The sequence below is a fragment of the Aptenodytes patagonicus genome, chromosome 7, assembly GCF_965638725.1.
Source record: "Aptenodytes patagonicus chromosome 7, bAptPat1.pri.cur, whole genome shotgun sequence".
Classification (NCBI taxonomy): Eukaryota; Metazoa; Chordata; class Aves; order Sphenisciformes; family Spheniscidae; genus Aptenodytes; species Aptenodytes patagonicus.
In genome coordinates, this window is record NC_134955.1 from 54,578,250 (window position 1) to 54,595,654 (window position 17,405).

The window sequence follows — 17,405 nt, forward strand, 5'->3', positions numbered from 1 at the left end:
ACAGATCTCCCAGCACCATGAATCGTGGGTTGTTTTTTTTTCCCCCCCGAAGAAAAAAAAAAAAGTACAACATCCATCTATTTTATTTTAATCTTTATTATAAACAATTTTGTAGTTTCCAGAATGCGTTTACTACGTACTAGATAACAAAAACATCCTCGGCTGAATCAGTTTTAGCTTTTACTAGATTAAATCAGAACCAGCAAAACAAGTATTATTTTTTTAAGGATTTAGTCTATTGCAAGAAAAACAGCTTTACAAACATGAAATAGAATTAAAGATACACATTTGATCATATATACATAAGCAGCTGATGACACTCTGGACAGAAACATACAAGGAATTTCTTTGCACATAAATAGATTTAAAAGTATATTTCTCTCACATGTATACAAAATTATTTTGCTTTCTATACTGAGCAAAGTTCTTGGAGACACAAACAAGGATTTCTAAGAATCAAAATCCCACATATCACTTAGGATGTGGGCTGTCATGCACACAAGGATGTAATAATACAATTTACACAGCATTCTTATACAATACTTGAGCTTCTTATATACATACTTACAAGACACTTTTGTACATGAGATGCCACCTTTGCAATTGAAATGGCATCTCCCCTGAAAGACTGCATTAGTTCCAGTGTTTGTATAAAAGACAAAACAAGTTTCAAAATGCAGCACCACTTGGCTTGCAGAGTCAGGGATCTACTGAGCTGCAGCTATAGTGAAGGCAGTGGGGTAATTACACTGACCTCTCTGTGTTTACACAGTCCCAGTGGGGAAGATTAAGATGTGACCCTTGAAGTCTACACATTACCTCTATAAAGTGTGGCTGTGGCAAGAACAATTGATTTTAACAGATCCATGGCTAAAGCCACACACTTTTGCTCTTCAGCTTTCTCTTTAAGCTACTTAAGCCAAGTGTCTGGTTCTGTCTTTGGGGGAGAAGTTTGGCTTTTACATGACCTTTTCAGTATGGTTAAGTTATTTATCAATGGTGGGTCTGGGTTCAGCACACACACGTGACCTGTGAAACTCTTCTTTAATGCAGGTAAAAGGGGTGCACAGTGCAGCAATGACAGAGGACCCTGCTAAGCTTCTCCTGGAGTGGGGAATGCTCAGCACCTGTGACAATCAGGTGCCAAGCCTGCTGTGAGATTAGGTCAGGCTTCCACTTTGTTTTAGGCACAACAGTGTCAAAAGAAGGGCTGGAGTTTTGCTCGTTTCTCTTAATCATACTTTGTCCAACTAGAAAACAGCACCCAGAGAACACTCAGAGCAGCATGCAGGTGATGCCTCTAAGATCTGGCACAGTGTCTAGACAAATGCTACCTGGACATCAGCAATGCCAAACACACATACTACTAGCTGCATCCATGGGTTACACACACCCATACTCATACCAAACCGTCTGCTGATCCCCCTGGGAATCCGGAGACCCGGGAGTGCTGTCAGAGCTGCTTCCTCTCATGGGCTCCTCCATAGTCCCAGCGCTGCCTTCTGGCAGCTTACCCTGGCACTTGGTAAGTAGGGCATCGCCCTGGCCTTGCCCTAGGGAAGTATTTCCCTCAGTGCTGCTGGAAACAGCTCTGGCAGGGGCCACTGTGGCCACCTCCCCAGTACGAGGGGCTGGCTTGGGTTTGACTTTAGAGGGAGTATGTGATGCGGGTAAGTAGTGTTGCCCAGGGTTGACACGCTCCTGTTGTTGCACGTTCAGATTGCTGGTGGATGCAGTGGGTGAGGCAGAGAACTGATGGAAGGAGAGCAGCCTCTCATCTTTTGGTGAGGCCAGGGAAAGGCGCCTTGCATCAAGCTGCCAGCAGCGGGAATCAACACTTTGCAAGGAACCTGCCACCTTTGCAGACTGTGGCCTCTCTCTTAAGGTTGCCTGGGAGCTCATTGGCGCAGAAGCCCTAGCGGTCTGACTGACAGCATCCTTGCCCCCACGCAGGTCTGCTGCTGACTTCTGAGGGCTCTCCTGCCTGTACGTCTCCGGGCCAGTGGCTCTGAGGAGGTCTGCAGAGGCTAAGCTAAATGCCCTGCTCAGTGATGTACTCCTCCTGCTCGTGGTTCCAGGTTGCTGAGGCTGTGCCATCTGCTGCATCCCACTGGCGGGCTGGTGCTGTGGCGTGTGAGAAAGCTTAAGGGACCCCTGTGGGTTTGCCAGAGGCTCAGGTTCAACTTGTCTGAGGTTTGGCTTCATGTAATTTCCAGGCTTAGCCATTCTTCCTTCTTCATTGGCGATGGTCATCTTTACAGTTGGAGCAACAAGACTAGTGGGCATCTTAGCAGCTTCCTTTCTGGACGGCTGAACCAGCAGGTTCCCAGTAGCTGAAGGCTCATTTGCTTTCCTAAAATAATCGCCGAGCAAGTCATCTCTGTTACTGGAGGTGTCCTGGTGTGAGAAAATATGCACATGCCACATTAATGACAACACTTTTTGTTTAAAGAATCATGTAGAGCTTTGTGTTCAGATAATCTTCCTTCCCACTTAATTCAACCCAAATACAACTATAGATTTTATATTTAAAGTGGGGAACAGAAGATATAAATGTTTACAATGGGTATAAATCCAAATCAAAGAGTAACATGCACATCATAATTAGATCATGACAGCCTTGTTTGCCAGATTAATTGTCTCAAATTTAAAAAAATTAATCTCACTTGCAACCTGAGCAGCAGCTCTTTTGCTTCCTTTCACATCAGCCACTGTCACCGTAACATCAATGTCATATTAATGACAGCCATTGGTATCAGCAGATATCAATGATGGTCTGTCATCTTCCAGAACACAGTTCATCTGGATAACACCCTACTGTAACTTCAGGGATATAACAGGACAGAATACCTTGGGGACATGTGCTAGCATTACAAGAAAGTTTCATTGCTTCTCCATTGATCCCCCTCACTTCTCCCAGTCAATATCTATATATGTTAAAAGCTGCGTGTACAATATAATGAAATGTACAAAAAATCATTACAAAAATGGAGAAATTATTGCTTGCCCACAATTAACTTGCAAATTTCAAGTCAGACAATTAACCTGGCAGTAAAAGAAAATATACAATGAATATTTCATGGGTGTGGTCCATGCCAGCCAAAAATGGTGACGTTTGGTCAGCTGCCATTGGACTATTAGTACGAGGCATGCTCAGAACAGTTAAGGGACATGCTGTCTTCACGAAAAATGTGCTGAAAGAAGCTCATGGAATTTATTTCTTTACTATTCTCTAGGGATTATGTTAAAGCTTAATATAATATATTCATTTCATTAGCGTTCCAAACGTTTCTTCCAGTCACAAAACTCATTTGCTAGAAGTGAACACCATCAATGGTAATAGTGCAGCGGGAAGATTTCTATGCTCAACTAAATGTTAAAGTGTTAGGGTTATTTTTAACTTCACTTTAAACTTGTTACGCACATTAACATTACAGAATGACTAGTCCTCCAAAAACACGCATGTTTATGAACAAGAACTGGAAATACTTTATGAGCAATTAATGCAAGTGATCTGGCAGCCTTTAAAATAACAGCTAAGAGTTACAGTATGCTTCTATAGGTATTAATATGCTAGCAAAAGCTGTGGTAAGTTGGGAGCTGTTGCCTTCATAGCAAGAACAATGGATACCCTGGGGATATAGAGTGAAGTAGATCTCCTACTTCCCCTGCCTGTTCTGTGCCTCACGCTGTCGGGACATGAATGACTGAGGACCGATTCGAGTGACTGCGAAGGTTCCTGATGGAGGGAAGGACATAGGGAGTAGCAAGAGGGATACAGTGCATCAGCTTCTAACAGAAATTGGTGCAATGAAATCATTTCACTCTCATTTAAACTGCGCCGACGCTGAAAAGGAACAAGGATGACAGAAAGAATGAAAATAGAGACATGGTCAGGTAGTTACAGACAAAGTAACTACAAAAAAAAAATCAAATTTTAAACATTTCTAAAAGCTAAGAATTGTATTTAAGATAATGAGGGAATAGGAGGTATATTTAAGTATTGCTCTGAAAATTCAAGGACCAGAATTTACTGATGCCATAACATGGTACAGCTCTGTTGATTTCAATATGGTTACCAAGACATTCATGAAACAGAAACATCTGTTCACTTACACTATCAGTGAATTTTTCTTAAGATATTAACATGCTTGATACTGCACCGCCTCACTACTGTACAGCATGTCTGAGCAGTAAAAGACAAATGCCATCTAGAAAAACAAACATTTCATTTCTGACAAAGCACTTCAGCGTGAGGCATATTCTTGCAGTCATTGAACCACCAGAACAGTGCCAGTCAGCACACAAACATGCAGCATGGTGAAAGCATCGAGAACTTCCTTCAGCAAGAAAAATATTCTCTCTCAAATGCACTGATGGTATTTTCAGATTAGGAGATGGTTTTAACAACTGCATAATTTGCACTTCAATTGAAAACTACTGTTAGGTTTCATTTCTAATTACAGAGTTAGCAGCTGAAAATTACACAGAAAACTTATCAGTTCACAAATAAAAATACCTGGAACTGAGAACTAATAACATAATACGAAACCTTGACCACAAGTGTTTGATATTAAAAAGCCCCAGCAGTCCAAGACACAGTACTTGCAGTAAATTACCTGCCTGACTTGCCATAACTGATACACCAAAATAAATTAGCAGAGTGCTGTGTGAAAGTTAATCTTGCCTTAGTTGTTGGAACTGTTTCATTCGTTTTGCAAGATTTGATAGTTCTCTGCAAGTTCCACACGTATGAACAAGGATCATCTTGTCTTTCCTTGTTTCCCTATGCCCTCATCCCCCTGAATCAGCTTTGAACAGTTTTTTGACATCTGAGATGGGCTATCTAGCTCTGTTTACTTACATTTGGTGGGGACAGCCTGTTGCTCTCTTCCAAGAACTCTTCCAAAGTTACCATCTCACTGCCAGGTGAAGCAGACCGTTGCCTGCCTGCGTAAGACTGGGATGGGATACTCTTCTGAGATGTATCATAAGAGATCAAACCATTCCTGTGGGAGGAGGACTCATGCCTGCTGCTAGGGCTTAAGATGGCAGAAGCGGAGTGAAAGGGATAGGTATCTTGGAGCAAGGCTGGTGCCTCTCTGCTTGGCACCATATCTTCGCTGCTGAGGCTCTCGGTTCTACCATGGATATGATCTAAGGAACCTGAGGAGAAGCATAAATATCATTAAAGACACTGTTCTTCCCCCTCATTTCAGTAGATTTCTCACTGAGGTAGGAACTTTATCATCCAGGGCCACTTCCACACAGACTAGGTGGCATTTTTGACCTTTCTTCTCCCACAAACTCAAGGCAGTCAGAACTTTTAAAAATCAGGACTAGTAAATGTCTTACAGGTACATACTTCGAGCCCGTGTTAAACAAGCACAACTACTTGCCCAAAGAATAGGAATAACACAGACAGTAAGGGGGCCTCTTTACCATCTCTGTGCCACTAGAAGTTCTCACGGTCTTGGCTGTGTGTGATCTGAGAGCCAGAACCTGCCAGTGGGAAAGCAGAAAGTGGATTTTTCCACAGTGCCAGGTCTCCTGGCATCCTTCAAGGATGCACAATTTCAGCAAAAGTGTATCTCCAGAGCACACTGATTCTGGACACAAGCTGTGTACAGAGTAAGAACAGTAGAGACCTGTTGTTGTAAAGGGAGTCTAAGAGTGGCCTGATACTTCCCACAATATGATGCCAGTCAGACTGAAGCAAAACTAGACTGCCTGCCTTAAAAGCCACCCCTTGCCAGAATCAATCTTAGAAAAATACTTCTTGCCAGCAGTTCTGATTCCCAAGACAGCCATGTCCAGATTGCATAATCATTACAATTTCAAAACAACAGTCTTCGAATTTAATTGGAAGGAAAATGGCATTTTGCACAGTTTCATGGAATTTCACTTCCTGTTTGTCAGAACTCAGCTGTAAAAGCTTTACCTTTCAAATTAAGAGGTGAACTACTGCTGGAAGCATTTCTACTGCTCTCTAAACTGTTTGGCCTGGACACTGAAAAACACAAAAGCAGCATTGAACAAACAGATCTTAAGTTCCTCTGGTTCTCTAAAAGACTTGGCTAAAGTCTGCCTTCTGAAAATAGGACCTGTGCAACTAAGTCACTTTGAAAACATTAACAACGTAATATACACAGGATGCCAAAGTCTGGACAGAGTAGAAGCCATTTTCATTTTTCAAGTCAAATTGTTCAGGATCCATCTAGTTTTTCTCACTTATTTTTTGCACAAAGAAATATGTTCTGGGTTTTGCTTTTACAGCAACTATAAACAAAGTAATGTAAATACTGACGAAGTTCAACAATAAGCTGCTGTCTCTTTCTCAGTTTGTTTCTTTAGAACGAGCTGGTAACCAGCCTGCAAATTAAGTCTTCCACAAATCTCTAAGCAGGCAGTGCTGCTGCTGCACCAGTGTTCCCACCGTGCATCCACACCCCCTACCCTGAATTTTTTTTATTGCTGATTCACTCCCTTAAGGAAGGAATTGAACATTGTCCAGAAAAATCAGCAACAAATCTGTACGACATGCATTAAAGGGTCTGTTGCTGGGGCAAGGCAACTCGTCTCAACGTCAGCATTGTTTCTGAAAATTTATTTTGGGAAAACGTCCATTAAAAGCTTCTCAACAGAAAAACAGAAGTACTTAGACCCACATTCCCAAAATGGTGTTGTGTTACTACATCGCATTCTACCATGTTAATTTAACTAAAATGCACCAGGACAGTTCACGTGGATGCAATGTAACAAAAGTCTTAATGTAGATGTTTAGAGCATTCGTATATGCTACAAGCTTACCATGCTGTCTGGTGCTTGCAAACTCTGCCTCAGGGGACTGTTCGCATAGATTATCTTCTGAATTAGAGCCTGGAAAGAACACAAAACTTAAAAGGCAATATTAAACACAGTAAGATTAATCCTTCAGGTCAGTCTCCAATGCATTCTAGCAGTGTAGAAGACTGAGGTGATCAAGAGGGTTTTATAGAGCCAACATTGGAAGAGCAGCCATCTTCCAACCACTGCTGTGAACCACTGGGCAGGGAACCACAGAAGAACTGACATCCAAATGTGGACTGTCAAGTTGATGACATTACAAGAGATCAGAAACAGGGATTCCTCACAATTAAACCATTAAGCAGCTAAAGTAGGAGTGAAAATACTAGTGCTCTCTTTTTGTACTTGAATGCCACTAGAAGCCATGTTTCACCCAAGCAGGAACTACGAAGTAGCCTGACTTGTACTAAGAGTTGGTATATCAAATGCACTGCACACCTTTTGGTCTGCTCTGGAGCCTGGAGATGGGGGTGGAAGTGTGCAGATGAATAGCTGAGGTCGAGTAAGTCCTGGGACCCAGCTCCACACAGCAGTGTTTTGTCGCAGAGTCTGCCGAGATTTCAACATTATCATTGCTGCCTCCGTGATGGGAATTCCTCTTTTGCTTTACATCCATTAGCACTGAGGGGGAGAGAGGTAAATAAATACAAGTCAATGAAAAATAGCATTAGGAAATTTGTATTTATCTGCCCATACAAACATGACAAGCAGGCACAAAGAAACTGCACAACAGAGGCGCTAGTTTTGCAAGCTTTTCCACAAACAGTTCAGTATTGGATAGGAAATTTCTGCCACAGTTTTTCAATCATGTGTGCTCTCTGTAAAGTGTGGGAGTGACAAGGGCTGCTTAGTGCCAGTGGGAGGGTTGATATTATACATGCAACAATTACTGTGAAAGGAGGAAGAAAAGGAGCAAAGACATGAATGCAGAAAAGGTAAGTGAGGTGTGAAATTCCCATAACGTTATTCCTTGCAGGTACATTTTAAAAGCACTTACTTCAGTAATAAAATAGAATAAGGAAAGAGTGACAGAAGTCATGCTCTTATTCCAAGAGAAATAATGCTGATTTGGAAATTATCTAGCATGATCTGCACGCTAAGCTAATTGCTTTCAGGTTTGGATCTTTGCTGTGGTAAGAGCTCAGTCTCTACAAGGTTAAAACTCTGCTGCTCTTATAAAGCTCTGGTGCAATGATTTTTAAGTGGAATTCCTGGGATCTTAGAATGATATCAACAAAAACTACCTCCTAGAATATTACCTAGACTCAGAAGGCTGAAGACATCTTTCCTAGCGATGAAGTAGGTTAATTCATTTCTTATAATGTGAATGTAACGCTTTAAGGCACACATAGAACAAAATTTAAAGAATTACTATAGGAAACACCCTTAATGAGATGCAGGATTCTAGTTTTCTATATATTTCTATGGAGTACTTGCTTAACTAACTAAATGCTGAAAACACAGCAGAGTGCAGTGGTCAAAATAAGCAACTTGCAGAGACAATGGACAGACAGTTAGTTCAAAGCACCGAGCAGCAGCAAAGCTGTATTAGAGAACTGGACCAAGTCACAATCATCTTAGATGACTCCTGGAAGTTGACTTCAGAAACAATGTTTTCTCCCACAGTCTGCATGGGCTCCATAGCACAGGGCTGGCACTTTTTCTCCCAGAATTGAAGTTTATGGCATGCCTATAGGGGCAATTACTGGCTAAAGCTTGTCGTGCAAATCTGTATTTCTAATCAACTTTGTAGATGCACTTAACACCTTCCATAGATGCCAGAATTATTAATTGCCCTGGAGACAAGTGTTCTCTGTAAGTCCCAAAATGGGCAGCAACAGGCTGCTGCACCAGTGTCCTTGGTTGTGCTACAGAGGGACCACTTCTCAGAGTGAGAAGGGAGACGAGATCTTTCGGCCTCTCTGCTGAGCTTCCCATTGCGTATTGCCTGTGGTGCGTATGTTTCTCTAACAGAGCGGGGACTGGACCCACACATTCATTTCAGAAGCCACCAGGTTGTGACTATCAGGCAATAAGAATTCTGGGCAATGGATCCATGATGAAGGTTATTCCCAATCTTAAGAGAACAAATCTACTTTCTTCTTCCAAAAAAAATCTGTCAAAACTGAAGCAGCAGAAACTGAAACTTTAGCTCAATTCAAGATGAATTTTCATAGCTGGAAATGTAAAACCTTGCTAAACAGCAGGTTTGAACGCAAAAGTCAAGACGCTTTGCGGAGAATAATTTTCCCAGTAGCTTCCACTCTATATTCAAAGCTAAACTATTTAAAAGCAGACAAAGGTGTTAAAAAACCTGCCATTTTTAGCATTTAGTGGCACAGAATGTTGGAAAAATCTCCAGGATTTGAGACTGCTTATATATGAGATTTATATTTTAGTAGGACTACAACATTGTAGAAAGCATAGCAACAGCAAATCAGTTCAACGCTTTAACTGGACAAGATGCAAATATGTGATTGCAAGAAAATATCGAAGCGCACGGCAACTTCACTTACTTATAACATGCACCACAGCCAATATACATACGCAAACTGTATGCCATGAGATCCCCTAAAAGTGTGCTGCATTGAAGAAATGATCCACAGTGTGCAATAGTGATTCATCTTCTACAGGAAAACTTAAGTCCATGTTCACTAATCTGTGCTTGTATTTAGAGTATTGTAAAGACATGCCGAGTGTTTCTATCAAGGTGTGTGTTCTTTTAAAGGCACATGGGATTTTTTTTTTTTTTTTGTTTAAAATATTTGTCAGAAATAAATGAAGATAAATGCTAAAGAGAAGGTGTTAGAAATCTCCCAATTCCGGGAAAGAAAGAGGTTCATTAGGAGAGGATGGGATGTCGGAAGAAGACCAGAACCGGAGCCGATTAGAGAGAGACTGATGATTCGATGGAGACTTAGGAGACTTTTCTTTATCCTTGATTTTGCTTCTCAAAAAGGCAATCTTTCTGCGCTGCGCAGCTAAATTGTTATCACCCAGGTATCCCAAAAAGAAGAAGAAAAAAAAGTAAAAAAACCCTTGTAAATAAAACTTTTAAGTGTCTTAAAACAGATTAAAGACTACACAACCAGTAAAAACAAAAAAGGCTAAACAAAGACTAACACATATATTTGGAGGACTGATTAATGCATAATTAATCATAGTTAATATGACTCAGATTAATGCGTATACATAAAATATAAGCAAGTCCATTAAGAAATTATTGTTAGATCACCCAAAATGTTTTTACTTAATAAAGGAAAATTAAATAGGTGTGCATGTGATATTTTATTATCACATACTTAGTGATAATATACTCAAATTTCCTAGATGTCTTCTAGGCTTTGATACTGATGCTCATCATCTCAACATAAGCATGTTTCATATAACTTCAAAAAGAATGAAGCCCCAGAGACTTTCTGTTATCTCTGGCACTCCACGAGGGCCTTGTTCTGTGGAAACCCAAACCCAAATTCCCAGGTTGAACTTTGGATGCATGTTAAACACTTAACATTTCCTGGAATCACATGGATGATCCGAGACATGCATTTTTATTTTAAGTGAATCAACGACCTCGAAGAATTAGAATGGAGAAAGGGAAATATAAAACCCAATCAAAACAAAAGCTTCAGCCAGACACTTGCAGTAGTTTATAACAACAGTTCTACCCTCCTCAGCTGCTCCCCTTCTGTTTCCCACACTCCCCAGTCAGAAGACAGGAATTATCATTTAAGGATTAATTTCAAAACTGCTTCTTGAAAAGGATTCCTGGACAGAAGTGATCTCAATAGAATAAGCAAAGCTTGGGATATATATTACCTTTAACAAAGATCACAGAGTATTTATTTTGAGGAGCTTTCCTTTAAATTTCCCATAATTAAGAATACTGATTTAATGTATGAACTAACTAAACAGGAAGAAATCATTCCATCTTCCTTATGTTTGCCTTCGTGTTCAAAAAAATCATTTCATCATTTAACACTAAGAAATTCTTAGTTTGATTCAAAGTCGAAACACTTTGATAATCTGAAGGTATCAACCTCCAAAATAATTAGATTACAAGAAATTAGCATTTTCTATGTTATTTCTTTTGCACGTGCGCCATCTCCTGGCAGCGGCTGGAAGACCACCTATTACCCATTTGAAGAATAGTTGCTAATGAACCATAATATTATACGGTCCAACTTTAAACTGCTTTGTTGCAAACCCCAGTAAATGAAGTATTTCCACCAACTTATTCAGTAAAATGCAATACATTCAGGCAAACCAAGAAACTATATACAAAAGCTGAAGGGAGAAGTAGACAAAAGGAACAAACCAAACTAAAACCCCACCTTTTAGTTTACTCAGCTTTAGGGTTTTTTTGCTTACTAAAACTTTTAGATTACTAAAAAAAGGGATATAAAACATAATGTGATGGAGTATTAACATATCCTATATATTAAATCTTTTTAAAACCTTTTCAAAAAATACTGTTCGGCTCATGAATTTAGGCTGGGCATTTCTTACCTTTGTTTGAAGAACCCCCAGGGTTCTCTCTCTCTTCCATAGAGTTTGACCCTTGAGAGGTATTATCCTGAGTCTCTTGTTGATGTTTCAGTTTTTGGGAAGCAGATGGAGAGTTTACCGTCTCTGGGGATTCAGAATGCCATGGAGGGCTTTCTGCTGCTAGTTTCAACCGCTCCCTTGTAGTCTTTGGCTTGATCAGTTTGACTAAGGCTCTGGCTCCAATCCAGTGATTTTTCCTGATAAAGCAGGTTTTGTGAATGGGATTCATAAAACACTACAAGAAATACTCCCCGAAGAAGTTTACAGCTGTGCTAGAGCCATCAGGCCATCCTACATTCTTATTTGTTTATTGTCATGAATCGGTTGGAAAGATGCAGCATGAATTTCACAGAGCTTGAGATCCATTTCTCTCCCAAAGTCAAAATTATTTTACAGAAATATTTTTTCAGCATGAGAAATGTGAGAAAGACAACCATTCCCTCTGCTAGAAGTCTAAACTACACATATGGACCCATATAAGACATTTTAACAGTGTGAAAAGCTCTACTACAGGAACAGACTGAAAAGGGAAGAAATGAAAATTACTTTAAAGATGACTCCCTCTTCTTTGCTAAGGCTATCAGTCAGAACTATGTGTGGTGGAATTAGCTTGGCTCTTTTTTGTTGTTCTTAATATAATTTTAAGTCCTTTCTCTCCGATGCACTGCTTATCCCCTTTGAAAGAGCAGCTCTGGAAGCTCCTCCTGCTGCTTAGTCACCATACTGGGGGTCCCTCCCCCTCTGCTAGGGATAAGATGATATTCATCAGGGCAACGTGGCTCTCTTCCAGTTAATACTGTTTCAGATTCCAGTATTAAAACAGAGGGCCCCATCTGAGGTACTGCGCTCTATATTAACACAACCTGCTGCTTCAGGGAATGGCTTGCTGAGTGAGAGTGAAGAGAGAAGTGGCGATGACACTGTCCTTATTTCAGATGAAATTTCTGTTATCTCCAGTTATGGAGAGCCCTTTCTCACCCTCACAAATCTGTACAATAGCAGAACTGAACCCATATGTGACTTACTTTTTTGGAGTAGGATCATAAAACTTGTACTGATCCATTATCTTCTCTTCAAGTTTTTCCTTGTGCCTTCTTAAGGCATTCAATTTATCACTGTGAGGGGGAAAAGCACATTCTGAATCATCTGTATGAAATTAAGCATAATCAAAAAATTGAAGACCAAAAGCCACCAAGAGAGGAAAGAGACCGAAATATTTTCCTATTGCATAACCTTCAGAATCCTACTGAGCTCATTCACTGTCTGTTTAGAGAGGGCAAATGCAAAAGCCTACCAAACTTGCTGATGGGTGATTTTTGTGCAATAAGCATGAAAGGTGAAACAACAACAGAAGATCGGTGCTAGATTACTCACTAATAACTCAGGCAGAGTTTGTCTGGTGGGTGTTAAGATTAATCTTATTCTGTTTTTTGAAAATTCATTTGCTGCTTGTTCAGTCTTATTCACAGATCGCTGACAATTACTCAAGGGTTAAAATCCTTACATAGTGTGAACTTCTTGTCTACATGATAACTAGGTATTTTATTCCTGTTCCGCTTTCTCTGTTGTAACTAGAAAAATAAATAATGTTTGATCTTTTTAAGACTACTTCGGTCTCCTGCAAGCATTGTCAAAGCACTTTCAGCAGTGCCATGTAATCTTCCTATTTTTTTTTACTCATTATTTTATTAACCCGCACAGTGGATATTATCAAATCTTTTTTCATTCAAGTAGTAGGTCTAATGTACCTCCATCACAGAACTGTCAGACACCGAGATAAATATGCTTAAAGTACATTTGAACTATATTCAGCCAATTTCAGCAACCAATTTCTAACATTTCAACCTATAATCCAGTACTGAAATAAAACTCAGTCAGTAACTACCACATCATCCTGAGGTGCTTAGACTAAAATTCTTGGGATTAAGAACACTTTTCTTCCTTCTTTCATACCTATAAGAGAAATTCACTTCAGTGAGAACAGGATCCTTTGTAAACGTACAATATGTCTAAACAGGGTATCTCACTTAAACATGTCACCCCCTGTGCATGGGGGACGCAGTGATGTATGTTGACACTTGCATCCTTAAAAACAACATCAAAAGAAGTATTTCTTATAACGCAAATGACAAAAAAACCCTAGAAGAGTATGAATATTTGCTATTCTTCAGAAATCTGAATATAAAATGACTCTCAGAAGACTAAATTTTCGTCACAACTCAGCTGTTTCCCAAGCTCTTCAAAAACCTTTGAGAAGTACCATTGGGTTTAGTATTCCATCTTTTATAACTAAGTTTTCCACATGGGTTCATCTATATTATTTGAAAAGACCTGTGTTTGTCCAGGTGTCTCCTGAACATCCGCCTGCGGTAAGGCAACGTGAAGAAATTTTGTAGCTTCTCCCCATTACATGTATCTCCTCCTAAACATCCCCTTTTCTAGCCAGATATCATGTAGACCTATCATTCCCCTGCCTGTCCTTCTAGTCCTGATGGATGATTTGTATTCTATGCTTGTCTAGATTACTTTTTTAGGTTTCACAATTCAAATCTCTAGTTTCTTACATGTACTGTTTCTGTTCTTCATGATACTGTTCCTTGTTCTCCATGTTCTGCTCCAGTAACATCTGATTCTGCTGGCTCAGCATCTGAATCTGACTCAGGAGATGATGGTTTTCTTCTTCCAGATTTCCCTTTAGACGGGACAGCAGCTATTAAACAAGAAAAATTAATCTCTCCTCTGCATCTGGCTTCCCTGGAAGCGCACCATAATCAAGCTAACACAATAGCATAGCAACCTAGGATACGAATTTATAAACTTCGAAGTACATGGGGGTGTTATTATGACCACATAGCTTGACCTTCTATATATAGCGTGCCAAAAACTTCACACAATGAATGTTAGCACTCTAACAGGAACCCAGCAGTATACCTGCCTATAGCTACTCACCTCACAGTGGTTATCCAGCTTGGTCAGAGAGATATCCATGGACTGGTGCTGTTCTTTCAGCTCATCGTAGCGAGCCTGCCAACGATTCAGCTCCAGCTGAGAGTTGTTCAAGGAAGTTTTCAGCTCTTTAGTGTGCGAATGCAGCCCTTCATACTCTGCCTTTAGTTGGTTGTGCAAGAAATTCACCCTAAACATGAGGAAGGACTTATGAAGTCCCATGAAGCAGGCTTATGAAGGACACTTCATAGAAAGTACCTCACATTCAAAGACCACACCATCAGTGTGCAGCTGTCACTGAATCAAACATTAAGTTCCAAAGACTAACTCCTAAAGGCATTTTTATTCTAAGCATATAATAAAATTTTATTAAGAAAGTAGTAATAGCGTTATAAAATATTTCAAATCTACAAAGGAACTTAAAGGAAAATTGAGGAAATAGCAGGTTTATGTTTCATCTATGTGTAAGAAACACCACAAATTTCTGAGGCACAACGTATTTAAGAACATTTGGATATAAAGGCAGCTCTATTTGGCACAAATAAAGAACGCTCACAGAATTTTTTTCCTGATGCATGAAATATAAGCCTAAAGTGTCCTGAGGCGCTTAGGGACATGGTTTAAGTGGGCATGGTGGTGTTGGGTTGACGGTTGGACTCGATGATCTTAGAGGTCTTTTCCAACCTTAATGATTCTAAGATTCTATGAACTGTGAGACATCGTAATGTTGTAAGATGATACTGTGGCATTCTTCTATAGCTTTTGGTAAACCTAAAAATTTCTACAAATCATGAAGGCATAAAATTAACTAAATAGATAAATAAAAAAGATTAAGTTCTGTATCTGCTGACAGATCAGCTAAACCTTGCCCTCTGCCAGCATTGCAATCAACATTTTGCAACATCTTCCTTTGTCCCTAGAGAAATTGAGTTGAAAACAGCAAGCTTGAGGAAACCTCCTTTGTAGAGCTCTGCAGTGTTCTAAAGTACATTACAATTGGGACAGCATATGAAACTTTTGTGACTGAACTTAACATGTGATTTTTAAATATGATTCAAACTGACATTGCTTTAACTTGATATGACCTTGGCCCCTTATTTGTACCAAACTATTTCTCAAAATGCCTTTGTAGTATGAACAATGGCACTGAATTGGTTATAGCGGAGAGAGGCCCAGTAGGGGTACAGGTTGGGGGTGTGTGTGTGTGGTTACATTTTACTGCTGCATTATGTAAAGTTCAGATGCCAGCTCACAAATGGGGTTTTGACATGAGTTACAGTTACCCAGTGATCATATGAATCACTAAACCCACTTTTAATAACAAGAATCAAGTCTCTTTCAAGTATCAATAAATGGCAGCTTTCTCTGGGCAGCAGAAAATAAACAATGGTAACTCTTAGAACTAAATCATATTGTGTAAAAAACATAATACAGTTCTCCTTAAGGGAAAAAAACTGGGTAGGACCATTTCACACAACTCTAGATATTATTGGGGGTTTTGGGTATTCGTAGTTCTACTTAAAGACAAGCACTTGGAAACAACTCATTACAGAAACATTTGTGAACTGAACCACACGTGGAAGCTTATTTTGAATGAACGAAAGTCCCAGAATCAAACCATGTTTAAAGCACTGAATAACAGTATTTGTTGAGTGTCCATGAAGCTGATAATCTTAAATGAATTAAACAAAACAATCAAGTTAACAAGACAGAAATTGAGAAGAATTAACAGACACATTAATGAAGGTATTCTGGAGCTACAGTTAACACAACACAGCAAAACAACTGTGTGTTTTGCATAATCGACTTTTTAATAATATATACAAGAATTTAGCAAGGGAACCATACCTGTCCAGTTCCTCCCTCAGCTTCTGATTTTCCCCAGTGGTTATTGCATTTGATCTCCTCTCTTGCTGCAGAACCTCTCTCTCAGTTTTTAAAACTATTTCCAACTCTTCCAATTCTGCCTTGTGTTTCATTAAACTGTTGTATCTGCAAAAAGAGGAGCAGCATACTCTCAACTTTCATTTAAACGTTTTCCTTCTTCTAGTTTAAGATTTTTAATAGGCAATCCCGCAACTACCAGAAAGGATTTTTTTTCCCTGCTTGATTAGTTTCATACACATTTGTGTGGTTAAACGTCTACCAAGTCTGAAGAATTCCACACAAAGCATGGAAATTCAGCTTAGTCTGTAAGTCAACAGGGAGGCTTTTAGAAGAAAAAAAAAATGCAATTTTAAGTGAACTGGAATGCAATTGCCAGAACCTTATTTCAATTCCAGATTCTGATAATTTGGTAAAAAGCATGCGAGTCTCCACGGTGAGTGGAAACTGCACCATTAAACTGGAATCCAACTCACAAATAATTGTCAGTGGCAGGTTTCAAACACCTGACTAAAAAGCAGAACGCAGCAGCCTAAAGGCAACAAGAAAGCAGTGGAACAGTTTATTAGGTAACAAACTAATGCATATTAGGTTATATGCATAGGTAATAGCATCCTGCAAAGGTAATAATCTCCTTCATATTCCAGACAGATGATGAGGCTAGTGTCAGTGAGTTGACAACAAAACACCTTTAAGCAGGGGCTGATCCACCTGCTTGAGTGGCTCTATTTGTTCACTAGTGAGAAACCCAAGAGCAACACTGGTGCTCACGTCCAGGCTTCCACTGTTACCTGGTTTATACAATTTGTGCATAAATCATTCAGGGTGGGGAGAGGGACAGAGACAGAGGGCAGATGCCATCAACTATGTCTTTAATTTCGATCTCTGGAATGCTAAAATAACAGAGGTGTGGAACACCTCCCCTGATACTTGGCACAGGCATTGACTAGACAGGCTCAGCCTCCCTGAGCTGCTACACCACTTGCATTCGGAAAAGAATGCACCTTGCTGCAAAGAACGAGGTGGCTTGAGACCACTTCGCAAAACAGCACGCTGTTCTCAGAAGATATTTTTTTCCCCTGGTGGCCTCTGTCGGGGTCTGTGCCCACACACACACACCAGCAGAAGCCACTGGGGACACCGATGCAGTGAATGTCAAAAGTCATCAGCACGTTTTTCTG

The 17,405-nt window shown here is 39.9% G+C and overlaps 1 protein-coding gene across 5 annotated transcripts in view; it reads right to left on the reverse strand.

The window, feature by feature from the left end:
• Positions 1–238: 238 nt before the first annotated feature.
• The window catches only part of CCDC88C (coiled-coil and HOOK domain protein 88C), a 99,873-nt gene continuing 82,706 nt past the window's right edge, over positions 239–17,405 (reverse strand). For 3 of the 5 annotated variants that reach the window (XM_076345291.1, XM_076345289.1, XM_076345293.1), the window contains 11 exons: positions 16,189–16,332; positions 14,344–14,530; positions 13,959–14,104; positions 12,420–12,509; positions 11,356–11,591; positions 7,285–7,467; positions 6,811–6,879; positions 5,942–6,010; positions 4,865–5,166; positions 3,632–3,847; positions 239–2,397 (listed from right to left, as the gene is read on the reverse strand). In XM_076345291.1, the coding sequence (XP_076201406.1) occupies positions 1,384–2,397; positions 3,632–3,847; positions 4,865–5,166; positions 5,942–6,010; positions 6,811–6,879; positions 7,285–7,467; positions 11,356–11,591; positions 12,420–12,509; positions 13,959–14,104; positions 14,344–14,530; positions 16,189–16,332 (2,656 nt within the window). In that variant the 3' untranslated portion in view covers positions 239–1,383. The remainder of the gene's footprint in view (positions 2,398–3,631; positions 3,848–4,864; positions 5,167–5,941; positions 6,011–6,810; positions 6,880–7,284; positions 7,468–11,355; positions 11,592–12,419; positions 12,510–13,958; positions 14,105–14,343; positions 14,531–16,188; positions 16,333–17,405) is intronic. The other 2 variants (XM_076345290.1, XM_076345292.1) reach the window with 2 other exon arrangements.